The 16,781-nt window shown below is 47.9% G+C and overlaps 9 protein-coding genes and 1 pseudogene across 9 annotated transcripts; 4 read left to right on the forward strand and 6 right to left on the reverse strand.

Moving 5' to 3' along the window:
• Positions 1–138: 138 nt before the first annotated feature.
• Positions 139–8,331, forward strand: GL50803_0016963 (uncharacterized protein; the record flags this gene model as incomplete). The annotated part of the gene is made up of 1 exon (XM_001704889.1): positions 139–8,331. The coding sequence occupies one exon, from the start codon at positions 139–141 to the stop codon at positions 8,329–8,331; it is 8,193 nt and encodes a 2,730-aa protein (XP_001704941.1).
• Positions 8,332–8,351: 20 nt separating this feature from the next.
• On the reverse strand, positions 8,352–9,953 carry GL50803_006372 (High cysteine membrane protein; the record flags this gene model as incomplete). The annotated part of the gene is made up of 1 exon (XM_001704891.1): positions 8,352–9,953. One exon carries the CDS (start codon positions 9,951–9,953, stop codon positions 8,352–8,354), a length of 1,602 nt encoding a protein of 533 aa, XP_001704943.1.
• Positions 9,954–10,296: 343 nt separating this feature from the next.
• GL50803_0014182 (uncharacterized protein) lies at positions 10,297–10,944 on the reverse strand (the record flags this gene model as incomplete). The annotated part of the gene is made up of 1 exon (XM_038045746.1): positions 10,297–10,944. The coding sequence occupies one exon, from the start codon at positions 10,942–10,944 to the stop codon at positions 10,297–10,299; it is 648 nt and encodes a 215-aa protein (XP_037901812.1).
• Positions 10,945–11,001: 57 nt separating this feature from the next.
• On the reverse strand, positions 11,002–11,214 carry GL50803_006369 (Cathepsin B; annotated as a pseudogene; the record flags this gene model as incomplete).
• Positions 11,215–11,266: 52 nt separating this feature from the next.
• On the reverse strand, positions 11,267–13,348 carry GL50803_0014181 (putative Spindle pole protein; the record flags this gene model as incomplete). Its single annotated transcript, XM_001704893.1, has 1 exon — positions 11,267–13,348. One exon carries the CDS (start codon positions 13,346–13,348, stop codon positions 11,267–11,269), a length of 2,082 nt encoding a protein of 693 aa, XP_001704945.1.
• A 47-nt stretch (positions 13,349–13,395) lies between these two features.
• GL50803_006367 (uncharacterized protein) lies at positions 13,396–14,223 on the forward strand (the record flags this gene model as incomplete). The annotated part of the gene is made up of 1 exon (XM_001704895.1): positions 13,396–14,223. One exon carries the CDS (start codon positions 13,396–13,398, stop codon positions 14,221–14,223), a length of 828 nt encoding a protein of 275 aa, XP_001704947.1.
• Positions 14,224–14,286: 63 nt separating this feature from the next.
• GL50803_006366 (uncharacterized protein) lies at positions 14,287–14,895 on the reverse strand (the record flags this gene model as incomplete). Its single annotated transcript, XM_001704896.1, has 1 exon — positions 14,287–14,895. The coding sequence occupies one exon, from the start codon at positions 14,893–14,895 to the stop codon at positions 14,287–14,289; it is 609 nt and encodes a 202-aa protein (XP_001704948.1).
• A 36-nt stretch (positions 14,896–14,931) lies between these two features.
• Positions 14,932–15,339, forward strand: GL50803_006365 (uncharacterized protein; the record flags this gene model as incomplete). The annotated part of the gene is made up of 1 exon (XM_001704898.1): positions 14,932–15,339. One exon carries the CDS (start codon positions 14,932–14,934, stop codon positions 15,337–15,339), a length of 408 nt encoding a protein of 135 aa, XP_001704950.1.
• A 45-nt stretch (positions 15,340–15,384) lies between these two features.
• GL50803_0014180 (uncharacterized protein) lies at positions 15,385–15,804 on the reverse strand (the record flags this gene model as incomplete). Its single annotated transcript, XM_038045745.1, has 1 exon — positions 15,385–15,804. One exon carries the CDS (start codon positions 15,802–15,804, stop codon positions 15,385–15,387), a length of 420 nt encoding a protein of 139 aa, XP_037901813.1.
• Positions 15,805–15,883: 79 nt separating this feature from the next.
• GL50803_0027827 (uncharacterized protein) lies at positions 15,884–16,774 on the forward strand (the record flags this gene model as incomplete). The annotated part of the gene is made up of 1 exon (XM_001704899.1): positions 15,884–16,774. One exon carries the CDS (start codon positions 15,884–15,886, stop codon positions 16,772–16,774), a length of 891 nt encoding a protein of 296 aa, XP_001704951.1.
• Between the last annotated feature and the right edge of the window lie 7 nt (positions 16,775–16,781).

Below are 16,781 nucleotides of genomic sequence, written 5' to 3' on the forward strand. Positions count from 1 at the left end.
TTTTCACATTTTGCCATCCTCCCTCCAATGATGTTTGTCGTCTTCTCCAGCCATATATCTACTTTTTCCAAGATGGGTCAACTCATGATTATTACCAACATATAGTATAATCTAAATCATTTTGCACCGAAAATAGTTATGCCCCCGATCGTCGTTCCACTAGCGATGACATCCTCACAGGGGGACCAACAGGTGTTCTCCCTGAGGACACTACACCGTGTCGCAGAGCATGGCAGCTTTCTAACTTATGATTTCAGTGATGACGCTGATTCTGTCATTGCAGGCTTGGAGGCTTCTTGTCCCGACTCTTTTGCCAATCAGACCATACCTACGCTCAGTTCTGACCAATGTGACATGTTAAACGATTACTTAGACTTATGTAACACTATCCATGCACAAAGCTCTGTTTTCCACGAGGTTCATAGCGCCTCTGATGACCTCCAATCAAACATTGATTATGCTATGTTTCTACTAACAAAGGGTACGGAGACAGCTCCAATCTTACGGACTATTCTACCGAAGCTCCAAGACACCGTGGGGAATTCTGCCGGCAACTGCTCTGATGTGGAGCCGGCAGAGATCAATGTAAGCTATGATCAGATGCCTCTGTCGGTTCGGAACTATCTTTTTTCACCCTATCTATTTGTCCACACATCTAAAGTTGCCTTCAAAGTGACTGATAAGAAAATGTCTACATGGTTTGTCACCACAGGCCCGCCCCAACTGGTGCAGGCCACGCTGACTAGTATTGTCAGACCAGATGGAGTTACCATCACAAACACAGATGAGCAGTACTTGACATTATTCTCTTCACTCACCGACCTAGATACCGTTATTTACGCCAGCATAGATAGCATGTATTCAGAACTTATAGTAGATCTTCCCATGTGTCCCGATTACTTCCTTGTCGCTTACCTACAGCCTATATTTATTCCACACGATAGCGTGATAACCGGTGACTCATCTGGAGCTAGCATTACCCCCGTGAACCTTATGGAGACAGGAATCACCTTTCAGCTGAGAAACAACTGGGTTGATATAAATAATTTCTTAGCTCCTGGCCTCAGCACATGTGCTTTCCCGACAGTCTTGTCAGACGAGGACGCAGCGACACTTGAGTGGGTTGTTACCAAAATGAATCAGATCAAATGGAGTTCGACCATATCACAGACACCTAAAACGAAGACTACCTCCGCAACCGTTACAGAAATTTATGAAGAGTATGTGTCTTTAATGAAAGCTGAAAGAAACGAGGCCTACGCTGCTGAGATGTCTAGACTAGTTATGTCCTACATAGATGGCGTTATAGACTTCAATCCCTTGTTATTTGGTCTCGTTTGCCTTTCCTTTATCAGCTCGAAACTCATCTATGTGCTTCTAAAGTACATCAATCTAGTTTTTGACCCCCCACTGGGCCTGCTCAGGAGTCTTGGACTTCCGGAGGCGTTCCCAGTCTTACACAATCTGACTTCAGTAACAGATTGTATCTATGGAATAGACTACGTTTATAGTAATATTATCGACGATAAGGAGCGGCTAGAACAGACTACGCGGCCATTAAGTGTCTTAAAGAACAATCGCCCCGGCCACTCCCTTCAGTATAACAAGCATTACAGGACTTATTACAGTTCATTTTTTCTCCCCACATATCAAAACTTCACCAGGACCCAGTCGCTGAGTGTACCTCTATACAACATCTTTGCTCGAGACGTTGTCTCCACGAAGCAGCGCCGCTTTATCCCACTTAATGAGCTTTCTCTTATGGAAGGGAAGGCGCCTCATGATATCATATATGTGGATGGAACTAGACCCATTAAGTTTATTAAGGATGGCAACGGAATCCAGCTTGTTGAGATTAGCATCCGAGACAGGACAGATACAAATATCCCCATTCGAGTGCCACATGACCTTTATCAGAACGTCGTCAATATGGTTGATCGTAGTGCGTCTACGGAGCAGTGCCGTGCCGAGCTCCAGCGCATAATAGAGGGCCAGTTCAAGCTATCGAAGCAGCTCAACGGGGAAAGAAATTACAACTCCACAAGAGCTATTACATACCAGAAACGCCAGAAGGCCGCGAAGCAGTCTGCTACAGATGAAGAGGGTCACTCTGACAATTCCCTCAACTCCACCACCTCGCCTACTTGCTTGACGGCGTCGCTGGACCATGGCAAGATTTCGTCTACTAAAAAAGTCACGCAAGATAGCAGCTTCATTCCTATACTTTGCGAGCCACGAGACACGGCTGTGCTGCTATCTGGGGCCACCGATATCAGCACAACTATGGTGGGGCCTATCTGCCATGCATGCTTCAATGCCCAGGCAGCGTCTTCTAACATATTGGGCGTTATTCAAACAATGATTGACGAGAGCATCTTTACCTATCAGGATGTATTGGGGGCAACACCTCCATCCCTGGTACACTTTGATGGCCGGAAGGACACTACCAACAATCCTGCCCAGACTGAAGTTATATGTGATGACTCCACTGATCCCACTTCTCTGGTCACCAAAACCACTGACGATAAGCTTGAGCTTGTGGTGGACGATCAGAAGCTGTATTCATATCGTGATATCGCGATCGTTCGAGCCTCCTGCAACCCGTCAGTCACCGTTACAGACTTGGATTCTTATCGAGACATCTGCATTCAGTTTAGCCTCATGATCGAGCGCTCTCGCCTCTGTGTTTACTTTCCTAGCTTTACGTACCATGACTATATAAGCCTCGGACTATACAACAACAAACTTCACTATCTTCATACCAATTCAGGATTTCACTTAGGATTTCTCCGGTTTCTTTTTGACTCTGCATTTACAACAGAGATAGATAGGTTTTCAGGCAATTCTTTGGGCACCTCAACCACTCAATCCTCCTCGCACGCCTTTTGTGTAACCGATGATCTTATAAGATTGGTTCAAGCAAGTGACTGTGAGAACTACGCACCTGTACTCATTGATTTATTCAATAAGTTTGTCCTTCTAAATACTTATTTTATTTCTCGAAACATATCGTTTATTAATCCAGTCTTCAGTATATTGGATGCTACTTGCAGCAGTCAACTTGCGACAGAATCTTCTAACAACGAGCACCAGGACCCCAGCGAGTGTCCTGATCCATTTGCCTCTGATTTTATTGACCCAGCGTCATTTATTACTCTGTCTGTTGGAGATACCAGCAGCTCATCTCACCCTATTAACTCTGCTAATTCCTTAGTCCAGCTCTTTAGCCCATTCCAACACCATGGAGACTATACCAATCAGTCGGCTCTAGTTTATGCCATACTTACTCTTAGATTTCTGACCACCTTTATGGGAGGGTCTCTCGCTCTTCAAGAAGCTATTCGCCTCTACACCATCGCGGCCAGCTACTGCATGATTAGCTCCATACCTCCTCTCAAATGCTCAGTCAACCTAGCAGAAGTCAACTCAGATTCAAATGCACTGCTGGATGAGACCATGACCTTGTGTGGTTCCAAGTCGTCTATCCTTTTGATTAATGAGCATAATCGTCACCTCGGCTTTTCAGAATCAGCCCAGGCTCTAAGTCTTGTCGATCATTTTAATGAAGACATACTTCATGGAGGATACAAGGCGACCATAAACAATACATTTACTCCGCTTTCTCCATTTTTGCTCTCCAAGGAGTACTGTCCATCAGTTGTTCAAGACTCATATATTCACACAAACCTACGCAGTCTTCAGTATATCAGATGGTTGAGCGGCTCAAACTCTTTCCGGCCGCACACATTTGAAGAATCAGACTCTGCGGGATACGACTCTGCCGTGGCTTATATCAAGGACTCTGCAAACATCACTGACCAGGTATCTCAGGCCTTCCTGCTGGAGGGTTCCATGAGAAGAAAGATAGAATCGTGGCCACACTATGGGGTATCTTATCGAGTCTGTCCAAATTACGACGCAAGCGTCAATGGCACAGCGCTGCCCAGTGCTAAAATGGTTATTTGGAGTAAGGACGACATCCCCACTGATTACATGTCTTCAAAGCTATTGGCCGATAGCGTATTCAACAGGGGAAAGTACGTCACAATTCCATATGGATCTGAGTCCTATGGTTCCGTCAATCCTCACGAACTCGGGGCCGCTGCTAACGAATCCAAACAGTCAGCAAAGGCCTCTAGTGCCGAGCATGATAAGAAAAAGGACAGTAAGGCCAAAAATATGGACGCAGATCGAGAGCTTGATTCTCTAGCAGACACCCTTTCTCTTATTAAGCAGATACAATTAAATCCAGCCTATCCATGCGACGCATCCGCTTTCACCGCACTTTACACATCTACAGATAGACCCGTTACAATCAAGTATCACTTTATGGCCACAACGGGCCAGGAAGCCTCCATGCATCATATCGAAGAAGAGCAGATATGCTTTGGCATGCTAAGGGTATACATCAACGCCTTGCTACGGATCCTCATAGAGTGGATTGCGATTTATGCGCCTTCCCTTCTGTGCTATTACGATGTGAGTCTGTCCGCCACTGCAGCGTCGGCCCCTCCCGACAACACTCGTTTCTGCCCCTTCGGGTTCAATCGGTTTGTAAGCTCTGCGCTTCTCGAAGATGAAGCCGAGTATGCCGCGGGGACTCTACTCAAAAAGGACCTTGTGTCAGAAAGTATTGCATCTAAAGATCGAGCCAACACTCCCACGATCTTATGCTCTCCTTTTTTGGCAAGCAGCCTCAAGGAAGATCTTTCTGCCGGAAAAGAATGCCCTTGGCAACAGGATAGTCAACCTGCTATGTCTTTGGCGCAGTATTTCAGTGAAGCCGATCAAGCCGGCAGTGCAGACGATGTCCAGACGCGTATCGGCCGCAAATCTCTGTATTCAGACCAATTTCTGTCTGACCATGCGAGCGTCTTAGCGTCCTATAGGAAGATAGAGAGCGCCATGGCCACAGATAAGATCTTATCGGCAACAGATATTGTGAATAGCACAGACAGGTCCCTCCGCTTCCTTGCATATCCATACATTGTGTTCCCAGTCAATAACACAACGCATTATTCACGCATTTACTCAAAGGACCGCTTCCAGGAGAGTGACTGGTCGCAACTTAGTCCACCGCCGCCACGCATACACACAACCCTTCAGTTCTTTATTTGTCAGGTGTACACTGGTTCTGATGTCCTTTTTAGCTTGTTTACAGAACCACTTATCACAGTCCCCCTACTGGCCAGAACAATGCAAAACTTGCTGAGCCGGGCCATGCTGGCTGAACAGCGGGCATCCTATGTTTGGCGAACAATTTGCCCAGATTCGCACTTTACAAACTGCGACCAGAGCTATATGTGCATGTCTTCATGGGACAAGAAAGTCTTAACCCCAAAAGCAATTCTGCAGGACTTTAAACGGCGCAACAATGACCTTATTCAGGGGCTTGACCCGGAGCTTTGGCCCATCACACTAGACCCCTCCCATATGCACCTAGGGAGACTAGTATATCCGAGCTATTACCGTGCTTCAAGCAATCTCGAGGACCAGGCAGCTCTTTTCAATCGCTGGGGATCAGGGATGATAAGCACATTGATATCGTCCGGTACGCGGAACCTGCAGAACGAGCCTCAATCCACTCTCCTAATTAACTTTATTCCGCGGATCAATCCCTATCGTATTTCTCACGAGTTCTTGCAAAAGAGCCAGCTAATTGTACCAGGGATTATATCCCCCAGTTATGCTACTGCAGAGTTAGTCCGTTTGTACCGAACATACTTCTTCAGTATGGACGAGGAGTTTGTAAGATTGGTCCTCTGCAGGTCCAGCATGCTTTTTTCCTGCATCACTACAGGCTTTACCACGAAAACAAATCAGTCCGTATACGATCTGTGCGGATCAAATCCTGTCTCGGAAGACATCTACTACTTCGCGACTCTAGGCTATAAGCATCTGCAAAACGCGGTTAATACAAAACAGTACACATATCCAGCGCCAATTTCCCTGTTGGACATAGAGCAGGTCATCTCTGGAATAGAGCTAACGTACAGTTCCTACGTTAGCAATCAGAAGTACTCAGAGTATCATTACACTGATGAAGAGAGAAAGTCCCTACTTGAGAAAATCTCGCTCTTTGAGTTAGACCATAAAGGAATCGTCAAAAAGACAGAAGCCTTGCTCTCTGGAAATGTGTTCTTCCACTCCTACGATCTAGTGATGAAGTCTTCATTGCAAGACATCAGTTCCTTACGGCGTCATGCTTTTATGCCGTGTGTAACGCCGCGCTCCTACAAATTCTTGCTAAATCTTTTGATGATTGATACAGATGAAGATTTAGATGAGCCTGGATTCCGTAACACAAACAGTGCAACGCTCATCGGCAGCTTGGGCTCTCTAACTGCAGATGGCTGTAAAAACGTTCTTCTTTTCGAAATTATTCCTGCAATGCTCCTCAACCACGAGTCTGGGGATTGGGCGCATTCCAGCATTGATCCCGAGAAACCTGTCTACAAAATGATATGCTCTGACATCTACATTATCCTGAGGCTTGTGTCTATCATCTGCACCCGTATCGAGTTCTGTTTGCAGATCCTTGAGCGCGTGCCGAGCGACTGCAGGCAGGTAGGGAAATATGGAACCCGCTCAATGACTCCATTTCCTCTGTCGCAGTACAATGGTCGCTGCGCCGCTGGCACGCTATTCGGCTATGATGACCTTGATTACTCCACCCCGTGTGGGAACCGTATCTTTTACTCAAGCAATCAGTACTTTCAGCTCTCTGATACCTATAGCCTGTCCAGATGCCGATGCGGCGCAATTCGATGCCCTTATTGCGGTGGGCTGGGCTCCAATATGGGCCTTATAAGCGGAAGTTACTTGCCCGGAGGGACTTCTCAATACGTTGAGTTACAGTCGGGCTCCAGCAACGGAATATTCTCCTCCAAAATTCGTACATCCGGTGCGTGTGCAGAAGATAAGGAGGCGTGCCCTGACACGTATGGTTTGCCTAGTTGCTTGCATGACAACTACTCAGAAGACGAGTGTCTGTTGAATACGTCCAATAGCAAGACCTATCACTGCTATCCGGTGACACAAACACTCTTGTACAAACTTCAACCAGCCCTTCCACTTCCCTTCAATCTGTTAGAGACGCTTAGTGTGCTACCTCAGACGACCTCTCTGCCAGACCATAACGGAATGGTACAAGATATCTCTGCGCGAGCCTCGGCCGGTTCCAAGCAGACGCGTGGATATAAGGGAACATACCAATCGCACAGATGGGCCAAACAGGATTATTCCGGGGACTTTATTAATGAGGAGGGTAAAAGCACGAAAGCTGGTGCACAACAGCTCCTTGAAAGGGCCAAGCTTCTCTGTCAGCAGCCTGCCATCTGCGCAGGAGAAGGCTACCCTGTCGGCAACTATGGTGAACGCCTTGTTGACCTTGTTCATCACCTCCCTCCCTTGGATGCGTATACATTTCGAGCTCTTTCTACTTCGAGCGAGTACGCTACGAATCGGTTTGTGCAGGAATATCTAAATAGCTCTCTTGGACACGAAAGCGTATGCGTGAGTTCTGCCGAAAAGGACTACAATCCTGACACGGCTATCTCTTCCACAGTCGTGCTGAATGAAGACATGTACACACCACCTGCAACAGACTTGTGCAGTTACTTTCAGGGGCATCGCTACGCTAGGATTCTAGACTGCGATGAAATCAGCGACCCTGTTCTCACATATTTGTTCGACCCCAATATCTTTTCCCATGTCTATCTGTACCAGCCTCCTCCCGACTTCGACAGTTTACCAGCTGATGAGGTATTCAAGGAGCTAAGGGATAGGCAATTTCAAAAGTATCATCGCGACAGTCTATGGCCACTTGAACAACATATCTTACCTTCACACATCCAAAAGAGGCCAGGGACTCTCCCCACTAGCGCCGACTTTCGGGGGGAGCTTCTCTTTCTACTGCGTCTTATGCAAATGCATGTCCACCAGACCAAGGAGGGCGTTCTGTCGTCAGAGTTTACTCCATACATGTACGGGTTGCTTGGGCTTTATGCCTACCCTCTTCTCAACCTTCGGAGGCCGATAACGACACTCTTGCGACGCTTGGAGTCTTTTTGCGCCCGCATAGGCACGACAAGCATGAACATCAACTATCTCTCGCTGTACCGCCCCTCGAAGACTAACATTCAATCTCCGCGTTCCACAATTCTCTTTCTCTTTCTTGTCTTCGCAACGCGTTTGCCCTCCCCTTATGGAAACCTCCTTCCGCTTTCCTTGCCCTCAACAGCATCGCCCTCGGACGAGCTCATGATCATCGTCGAGAACACCGGAGGACTGGCCCGGTTCTCCGGTATCACCAACACCGACAGTAAATAACGCACACAAAACGTTCACTACTACAGTTGACTCGTGAACCCACTGATTCCAGACTGAACAGAGAGGCTGTCACCATCCGAGAGGCGGATAGCTTTGCCACGCTTTGGCTTGCTGCCACCGCCGCCGCCGAAACAATTGCCTCCATTCTTCTTGTGGCAGAGGAACCACCAGCAGAGGAATCCGGCAACAGCTCCAATGATCAGTAGTGGCACTATAACAGAGGTTGCCACCAGGCCGGACTTGAGAGTACAGGTCGCGCCGTTTCCTGTGTAGCTACCACCACATTGACAGGAGTAATTGCCCGACGCGGTGTTAAGCACACAGTCCCCTCTTCCGCTGCAGACGACCCCCTTTTGAACACATCCAAGTGGATAGCAATTCCCGTCCTGTGCCCGGATGGACCCGAAGTGGCACCTGCACTTCCAGAGTCCGTCCACGCCATAGCGGCAATCCCCTCTGTTGTTGCAAACGGTCTTAATGCGTCCATCGCCTGTAATCACACATTTATTATGCGTCTCATCATTAGGTACACAGGCTCCATCTATGTTCATGGAGTTCCTATTGCATGAGCAACCCCACTCACCATATTCATTTTCTACGCAGACTCCAGCGCCATTACAAACATAGACACCTGTGAGACACTCATCGGGAACACAGACGACACCTGCGTCACCTGGTCCTGCCGGGCGCTCGCTGTATGGATAATTGCAGGACTCACAAAGCGGTCCTGAATATGCGCCTGGGCACGCACACATACCAGCTTCCTCCCCTTCAGAGATGCAAGTACCATTGTTCATACACTCACCGCCATTGGTACATAGAGGGGAGGAGCAGTCTTCTCCTGTGTAACCATCATTACAAAGGCACCTATACCCCAACATCCCAATACACTGGCCATTGCCGCTGCATAAACTGTCCTCAGTTCCTCCCCAATATCCACAATTAGCTATTCCACAATCTGATCCCGCGAAAGAAAGATGCGGGCATGTGCATATTCCAGTATCCGTATTACATGTTCCTCCATTAGCACAGTCTCTGTTACCAGCACATATAAAGGAGTCGCATGCCTCCCCACTAAACCCTGGCCGGCATCTGCAGCCAAAAATTTGCCCCAGCCTAGGCGGCGTTCCCGGGAGCACAGTACATTCTCCTCCACCAAAGCACAAGTATGGATTGTTCCTAGTTATATTTTCACGCCCGCACGTGTCGTAGTAGCAATCGCGTCCGCTATAGCCATGGAAGCAATTGCAATGACCACGATAGGTGTGATCGTCGTCAAGAATACACTGGCCTCTGCCGTGACACACTGAGTCAGACTTGCATGTGAAGGCCTCACAGAACGGGCCCGAAAATCCAGATCTACAAGAGCATTCAAACAGGCCATGGCCCGTCTCCACACACTCACCGCCCATGCTGCAGTACACGAGATGAGTACTGAAACGCGTCTGTATTAATTCAGCGTGACACAAGTTCTTGCCCTCACAATTGTCACCCAAAACTCCATCAAAACAGACACATTTGCCCCACAGACATCTACCCAATTGGTTGCAATCCTCATCTGTAGTGCACGTGCTCAGAAATATATCTACAAGGCCACATAGCAAAAGCAGCTGGGAAAGCATTATTTAAACCCTGGGCATAATTTTTTAGCCGGTGAAGGAGTTTGACCGAAAACACGGATTCACTCTGTTTTTGAGTTTAAACTACCTGTGAAGCGCCCGTCCATATGACCGTGAGTGCTTCATTGGGCATATTAGAATGAATACGTGAATATATGATATTCTGTGACTTGCCTGCAGAGTTATCTCAAGACCATTACACGTATCATGTCACCAACTGTAACGGCAGCGCTTAGTACGTTGACCAGTAAACCGGTTTCCTTATAGTCTCTGCGCAGCACTGCTACTGGGTGACAAAACTGCAACTCAGAATCATCTTTTGGGGAGGAGGGGCGCACTTGACGCGTTACTTTCCCAGTTGCCCTCGGGGAGGAACTCGTGTCATGGGCCATGGTCGCGTCTCCTTAGCAAAGCCCTTGCGAATGACTGCCGTGTGTTTACCCACGTGCACGTTGTGGGGCATGAAATGGATTAGATCTTCTTCACGGCGTCGCCTAAAGCTGCGGTTGGAGTGCAGAGCTGACCCGTAAAACTTCTTACGGATGTCGTCCTGCATTCTGTGCGTCTCCTGATGGAGTAACTCACCTGCCGTGGTAGAAGGGACGCTTTGACCATCCGAGACGCTCGATAGTCCTTCTTTTGCAGTGCTGCCTTGGTATGGCTTCCTCATAGCTAACTTTTCTGTCGATATATCTGGCTCAATAGGGTAGACAAGCGGGTCGAAGCGGCTCAGTTCATCGTTTAAAGGAATAACTGCGGTGGGAACAGGGGAGCTGATATCAGCTGATGCTATGGGCTCAGGAAGGGGTGGCTCCCCAAGCTTGTATACTTGTTCTAAGAGTTCGTTAGTCGTCGCGGATTCGCCGCTCAAAATTACCTCTAGACCCTTGGCTGATCTGTCTTTTGCTGCACTAAGTTCGTCTTGCAACCGGCGGACTTTTTCCCTATTAACCTCCCTGTGGATATGCCACGATTTATGAGTGTTCACCGACATCGCGAACTAAATTTTCGGCAACGCTTGAAAAAGAAGAGAGGACTTCAGAACAATAATTCACTTGGATGCAATAAAGTAGAATCCTTGAGAATGGCTCTCTATCCCGCACTCGTTGCTGCCGCGTATTATTTTGAAGTATCCGTTTTCTCCCCACTCTTCTCCCCAAGAGTTACGAGCAATCCAGTAGTCCATATGAGTCTCATCTCTCGTTTCATCATCTCTAGAGGTATCTGTTCTATAGCCAAGAAGCTCAACTCCATGCGTTTCGGTTTAAGTGATAGGAGGGTTTTACAGATAGCGTCCATAAGTACACACGGATATCTCATAAATGTGGGGGAGCCTTCATGTACGCAAAGTTAATTGTGCGGTTTTCTTCATCTGGGTCTTGGTGCTCTGGAAAGTCCGCCTCAGGCATTAGACCACTTTCAAGAGGTGCAGCGGGCAATGAGCTGGGTATTGAAACTTGCTGCAATGATGCTTTATTGTCTACTCCAGTAGCTTGTAGGGCTTTATATCTGCGCCCCAGTTCCAATAAAGCAGCCTTGAGCTTAGCGTTTTCTTCTTTGGTAGCTTTCGTATCGATCAACCACTCCGTCTCCATTTTTCGTAGGTCAACCAAGTCAAGCATTGTCTGCACAAAGTCCACTCCACGATCACAGTGTTCGCAAGGAAGTATCCTTACATCCGTGTTGTTAACACTCCGAAGAATGTCCCCATTTTCACTGGGTACAACCTTGACACCGCTGTACGTGGCTTTGTAATTTGAAAACTCAGTCTCCAAACTTAGAATCTGATTCTTTAGCTCGTCAATCTCCCTAGCGTGTGCTTCATCTAAAAAGTTTACCTGTGAAGAAGCGTCCACAGTTATCAGAGCCGAGAAGAGGGATTCGGCACTCTTGCCAAACTCCCTCATGGCCTTTTCGCTGTTATGTTGGTGTATTTCCTTTTGCAGCCGTGCAATCTCTGCTTCTTTCTTGGTTAGCTCCTCGGCTAGCCCTTTTTCATTGCTAACATATTCCTTGAGCTTCTCCGAAAGTCCCATGAGTTCTGCCTTTATATAATTTGCCTCAGATTCTGCTGCACCGGCCCGCCGACGCGCTTCATTCAAAGCCTCTTCTAGTTCATGAATCCTGTCATTCAACTGTGCATTCTCTTGATCCTGTTTGTTCACGTCTTCCACAGCCTTCTGCATGGCCCCTCGAATATCACTCATTTCTACTAGATGCTTTTCTTCTTGTTTCTTTCCGGCAGCTATCAGAGAATCAAGTTCTTCCTGCAATGATGTAATCGTAGCATTAAGGGATTGAACAAGGGTGTCCAAATCGGCTCGTTCCTTAATCATGCTCGTTGCGGCTTGATTCATATCCTGTATCCGAGTCTCGAGGGCGTGAATTCTTGCGACTTTCTGTTCAAGGTCCCTCTCTAGCTGCTCCGCTTTACACCTACCAGCAGCAATCTGCTCCTGCAGTTCGGCAGTAGCCTCTTTGTGTGTCATCTCAGTGTCCTTGACTAGCTGTTCAAGCCGTGCCATTTCTGTGAGGAGATTTTCAACTGAAATGCCTGCATATGGATCATTCAATACGTCCGTAACTATAGCGCATGACTTGGTGAATATGCTTGGGGGGATGGCTGCCTCGATAGATGCATCAATCCCACGTCCAAGAGTGGCGGCAGCATGCTCCTGAGTCACAAGAACCTGTGCGTCAGTGACCAACTTAGTCTGTATTCGACTTTTGTAAAGAGGGTTTTCGCCTCTGGGCGGATATTCATAAGCCCGTGGCTCTGGCATATCTATATGGTTCAGCTCAGTCGAGTTAGGAGCGGATTTGATACTTTGCGGACTAATAAGATGTTCGTGAAGGGTCTCAGCTCTTCGCCGCGCCGCAAGCTTTTCTTCTTGGGACAAGGGATGTGCATCCTTCACATCGTCAGCAGACATCTCCTTTCCTCGCTTGATTGCTGGACGTCTATCTTGTGGTGTGAACCCACGTCCTGGCATTGTAGACTGCTTCAAAGATGGCTCCAGTTGAAGCTTCCTGGCACTCTTGTCTAAAGAACGCGCAGATGTAGATGCAGCTAAGGATCCTGGACCCATCGTAGCTGCAGTTTTGCTTGGAACTTGGCGAGTGGTACTAGAGGCAGGTCGATCTATGCCTACACGCGGCCTTATACCGGCTATACTAGTTCCTCGAAACACTGATCTGTCTGCCCGGTCAGCATTTGACACTGACCGTGTCAGCCCGGCGATAGGTATCCTAGAGGTGGCTCGAAGACCTGAGCGATTAACACTAGAAGTTGACATTGCAGACGACGGAGGATTAGACGCAGCAGCAGATCCAGATGCCTGCTTCGATTCAGTGTATCGTCTGTAGTCTAGCCCAACCTTCGTCTGCTGAGTGGCCATATTAATATAAAAGGTAAAATTTAACGAACTGGGCAAAAGTGAAATAAATGCAGCCGGAGCACTCCATCAGAATCAATCCTCTCACCAACAACATACTCTTTAATGCCCGAATATCAAAGGTCCCAGATAAGAAAATCAACTTACTTATCAATCCAGACGGCTTGCATCTGGACAGCCTAGAACATAACCGAGCCTACCTACTCGATATTAAGTACCCTAAGAACGCTATCGTCGATGACACGCGAGCACGTGTTTCGTACAATGGAACTAATCTTAGCGTACGCGTGCCTGTCCTCAAATATGACGGAATGGAGGAGGACGAGACAAAAGGATACCGGGGACTAGTTCGAAGAGTACTCTTGGAGGAGAGTGATAGCTCGCACCGGACAGACCACGCGAGCCAGCTGATAGTGGGAGACGACGATGAGACTTCGGAGGAAGGAGGTCTCAAAGAGCCTCGTAAGACGGTTTCATCCGTGCGTGCGAGAGACAAGATCCTTGCGAAGAACACACCAGTCTCAGAACCATATGTTGCTAGAATTCCCCTGAAGCACCGGCCATCCACAAAAAGGCCGGACCTGCATCCTGTTATCGCCTTCCAGAAGCAGGAGAAGTATGTTACAAGCCAGGACGAGCTCCTCCGACTCGCTCGTAAGGTTGCACATGTTGAAGAAGCAAAGTACTCAGCCAGATTGGAGAAGAAGAAGAAGGACGAGGCCATGCTCACTCAACACATGGAGGCCAGAGAGCAGCGAAAGGCGATGAAGAAGTCAAAATCACGGCTCGTCGTCGAGCGTGCCAAGGCTCGGTTGGCCATGGGAGATAAGAAAACAAAGAGCGGGAAGCGGGCGCTTCAGCGTCAGTCAAAGGTCTGAAGCAGAGACAATCGTTGATATGTGTTGCTGCATGCTGCTTGTAAATTTACACATAGAGCTACACTACTGACTCTGCTTTTTGTTGCTTCTGTCCTTCCCAGACTTTGATTTCTTGACTTCCGGTTCATGCGGTGCATCTGCTTTGGAGGAGGAGCCTGTCTTTGTCTTCTTTGAAGATTGGCTGGCAAGTGGCAGAACCTCTCTCGGTTGAGGTGCCTCCTGAAGGATCTCATCGTCACTGTGATCTAATGTTACTGGGATATCCAGCTCGATGCTGTCCCCGAGCTGTCGGACAAAGTTACTATCCATGTGGGGAAAATCAACGACATAGCTATCTTCCTCGCTAGAGCTAAGCTCCTCGCCGCTATACAGTAGAGGCTTGTTTTGGACCAAGCACGCGGCCTGCTTACGAACCTCTGATAAATACATCGTTACCTCCTTCTTAGGGAGGCCATGCTTGTCACAAAAATAAGACACGGCTAGCTTTATGTTGTTGTAAAGCCCGAGGAAAAAGAGTTCCATCTTCTGCCCTTCTGTAAGTCCTAACGGGTTTGGAAGCGCATTTATAGCTTGCAAATCTGTACTTGTCTTCTCTTCCAGGGTTGCAAGACACTTGAGGACCGCCTCATAATGGTCCTTGAGCGCCGCAATATTGATTATGGAGGATGACATTAAATTAATTTACTAACCCGACAATCAACGGCTTGGATGGTCAAGAAAGGTAGAGAATGCGTCACAAAGCCAACCATGCATCCAGAAAGATCTGAGCTAAAGCCGCGTAAGGCTGTGTTACGCCCCAATAGGGAGAAGGAAAGTGCCTTGGAAGCAAGAAAGGAGCAGACGCCGTGCGACAAAGATGATGAGCAGATCAATGAATTAGAAGATAAACAGAAGATACGCGCATTTCTCAAGGAGCGCAAAGCTCGTTTAATAGAAAGGCAAGAGAAGAAGTTGGAAGACCCTGCAGCAACCCTACCCGAGGACCTCCCCATCGTAAAGCATAGGTCTCGCACCAAAGAGGGTTACTACATATATACGCCGGATGAGCTGAAGATGGGGCTTCCTGGCAGTGGAATGACAGATAAGTGCCCCTTTGATTGCGATTGCTGCTTTTAAAGTTAATTACTCTGCAATCAGTATAGTCTCAGTTGATTGGTAAAGTTAGTAAATTTTGTTATATCCAGCGTTGAGTAAGCGGTCTACCTCGCTACTGGCAAGCCCTATGGTTCTATGAAAAATACTAGGATTGCTCTCGAGTGCGTGCCTATAGGCTTGCTGGTACTTGGAGAGCGAAACAGCGCCGATAAGTTCAGAGCTGTGTCGTGCTATAGGGGTCGTACTGCTCATCTTCTGTAAATCCTTGTATTGACCAACATTACTACGCACTGCACTCTGGTTTGGTGGTTGTGTTGTCCCTATTCTCTGCATATATGTGGCAAAGGACATAGGTTTAGTCAACTCAGGGAGCTTCTCCCAGGATGGAGGGGTGTAGCGTCGAATACACTCCTGAACGTTTTGCTCGCGTCTCTCGCTTATAGCCTTCTTGTTGGGATAGTAGATCTCTGCTGGTCTCGGGAACATGGATAGGGAGAAATCTGGGTTTTTTAAAAGTCGAGACAAAGCGTAGAGTTTGAAGGTAATTTGCTCTAGTTATATATACATGGGAACACTTCACTTGCAAGATCTCTATATAGATGACGAGGACCGGACGTATTTCATTCCAATCTCACGATCGACGTCTACCGGCAATACCCATAGAATTGCATCTTCTTATGACCGCTGTACGACTCCAGTAAGGTCGTCGTCTCTTTCAAAAAGCCACCAAGCAGAGGAGCCTGTGGAAGAGCCTCCTCGGCGACCGGCACTGATTCCTTCTCCTGGAACTATAAGAAAGTACAACACTTGGAGAACCGCAACAGAACCTGGGCCGTATGCTGTAGAAGCATTGCAGCAACATGCTCACAGTCAACTCGCTTCCAGCGTGGACAGGACCCAAGCTAAAATCAGACGTGTCTCTACTTCTTATGGCCCCGGTGACCAACATACTAATCAGATTTACTCAGGAATGCATTCACACCAACATGCAATGCAGACAACATCAGCTACAAGCTCTGGAATTCATGCAGCAGGTCAGTTATCATATCATTCTGGTTACCATCAATTGACGTCTTCCGTCCCCATGCCTTCATGCACGCTTCGAGCAAAATCACCCAGTGACGGACTTTGCAGAAGCAAAAGCCGTGGCACAGAGTATTCTAGTAAGGCCCGTGAACGGTATGACGCGTCATCCACCACTCTTCCATCTCTTACCAACCAAGTAGCAGATCTTTCACGAAGAAAGCGAGCACCAGACTCCTTGTTTTCAGAGCCCCGGCTGGCTCTGCCAAATGCCAACACATACGCACGGGCAGGTATGCCTCAAGCCTCTATAGCAGACCCCCACTTTGCAGGCTGGAGACCCAAGAGTCTACGGGGGCCCTCCACACCATCGCCCATGCAAAGCAAACAGCAAGGTCTTGCATCCCTCCCAGTACTTTCGAAAGTGCACTAGTAAATTA

This window comes from Giardia intestinalis, chromosome 3 (genome assembly GCF_000002435.2).
Source record: "Giardia intestinalis strain WB C6 chromosome 3, whole genome shotgun sequence".
Taxonomy (NCBI): Eukaryota; Fornicata; order Diplomonadida; family Hexamitidae; genus Giardia; species Giardia duodenalis.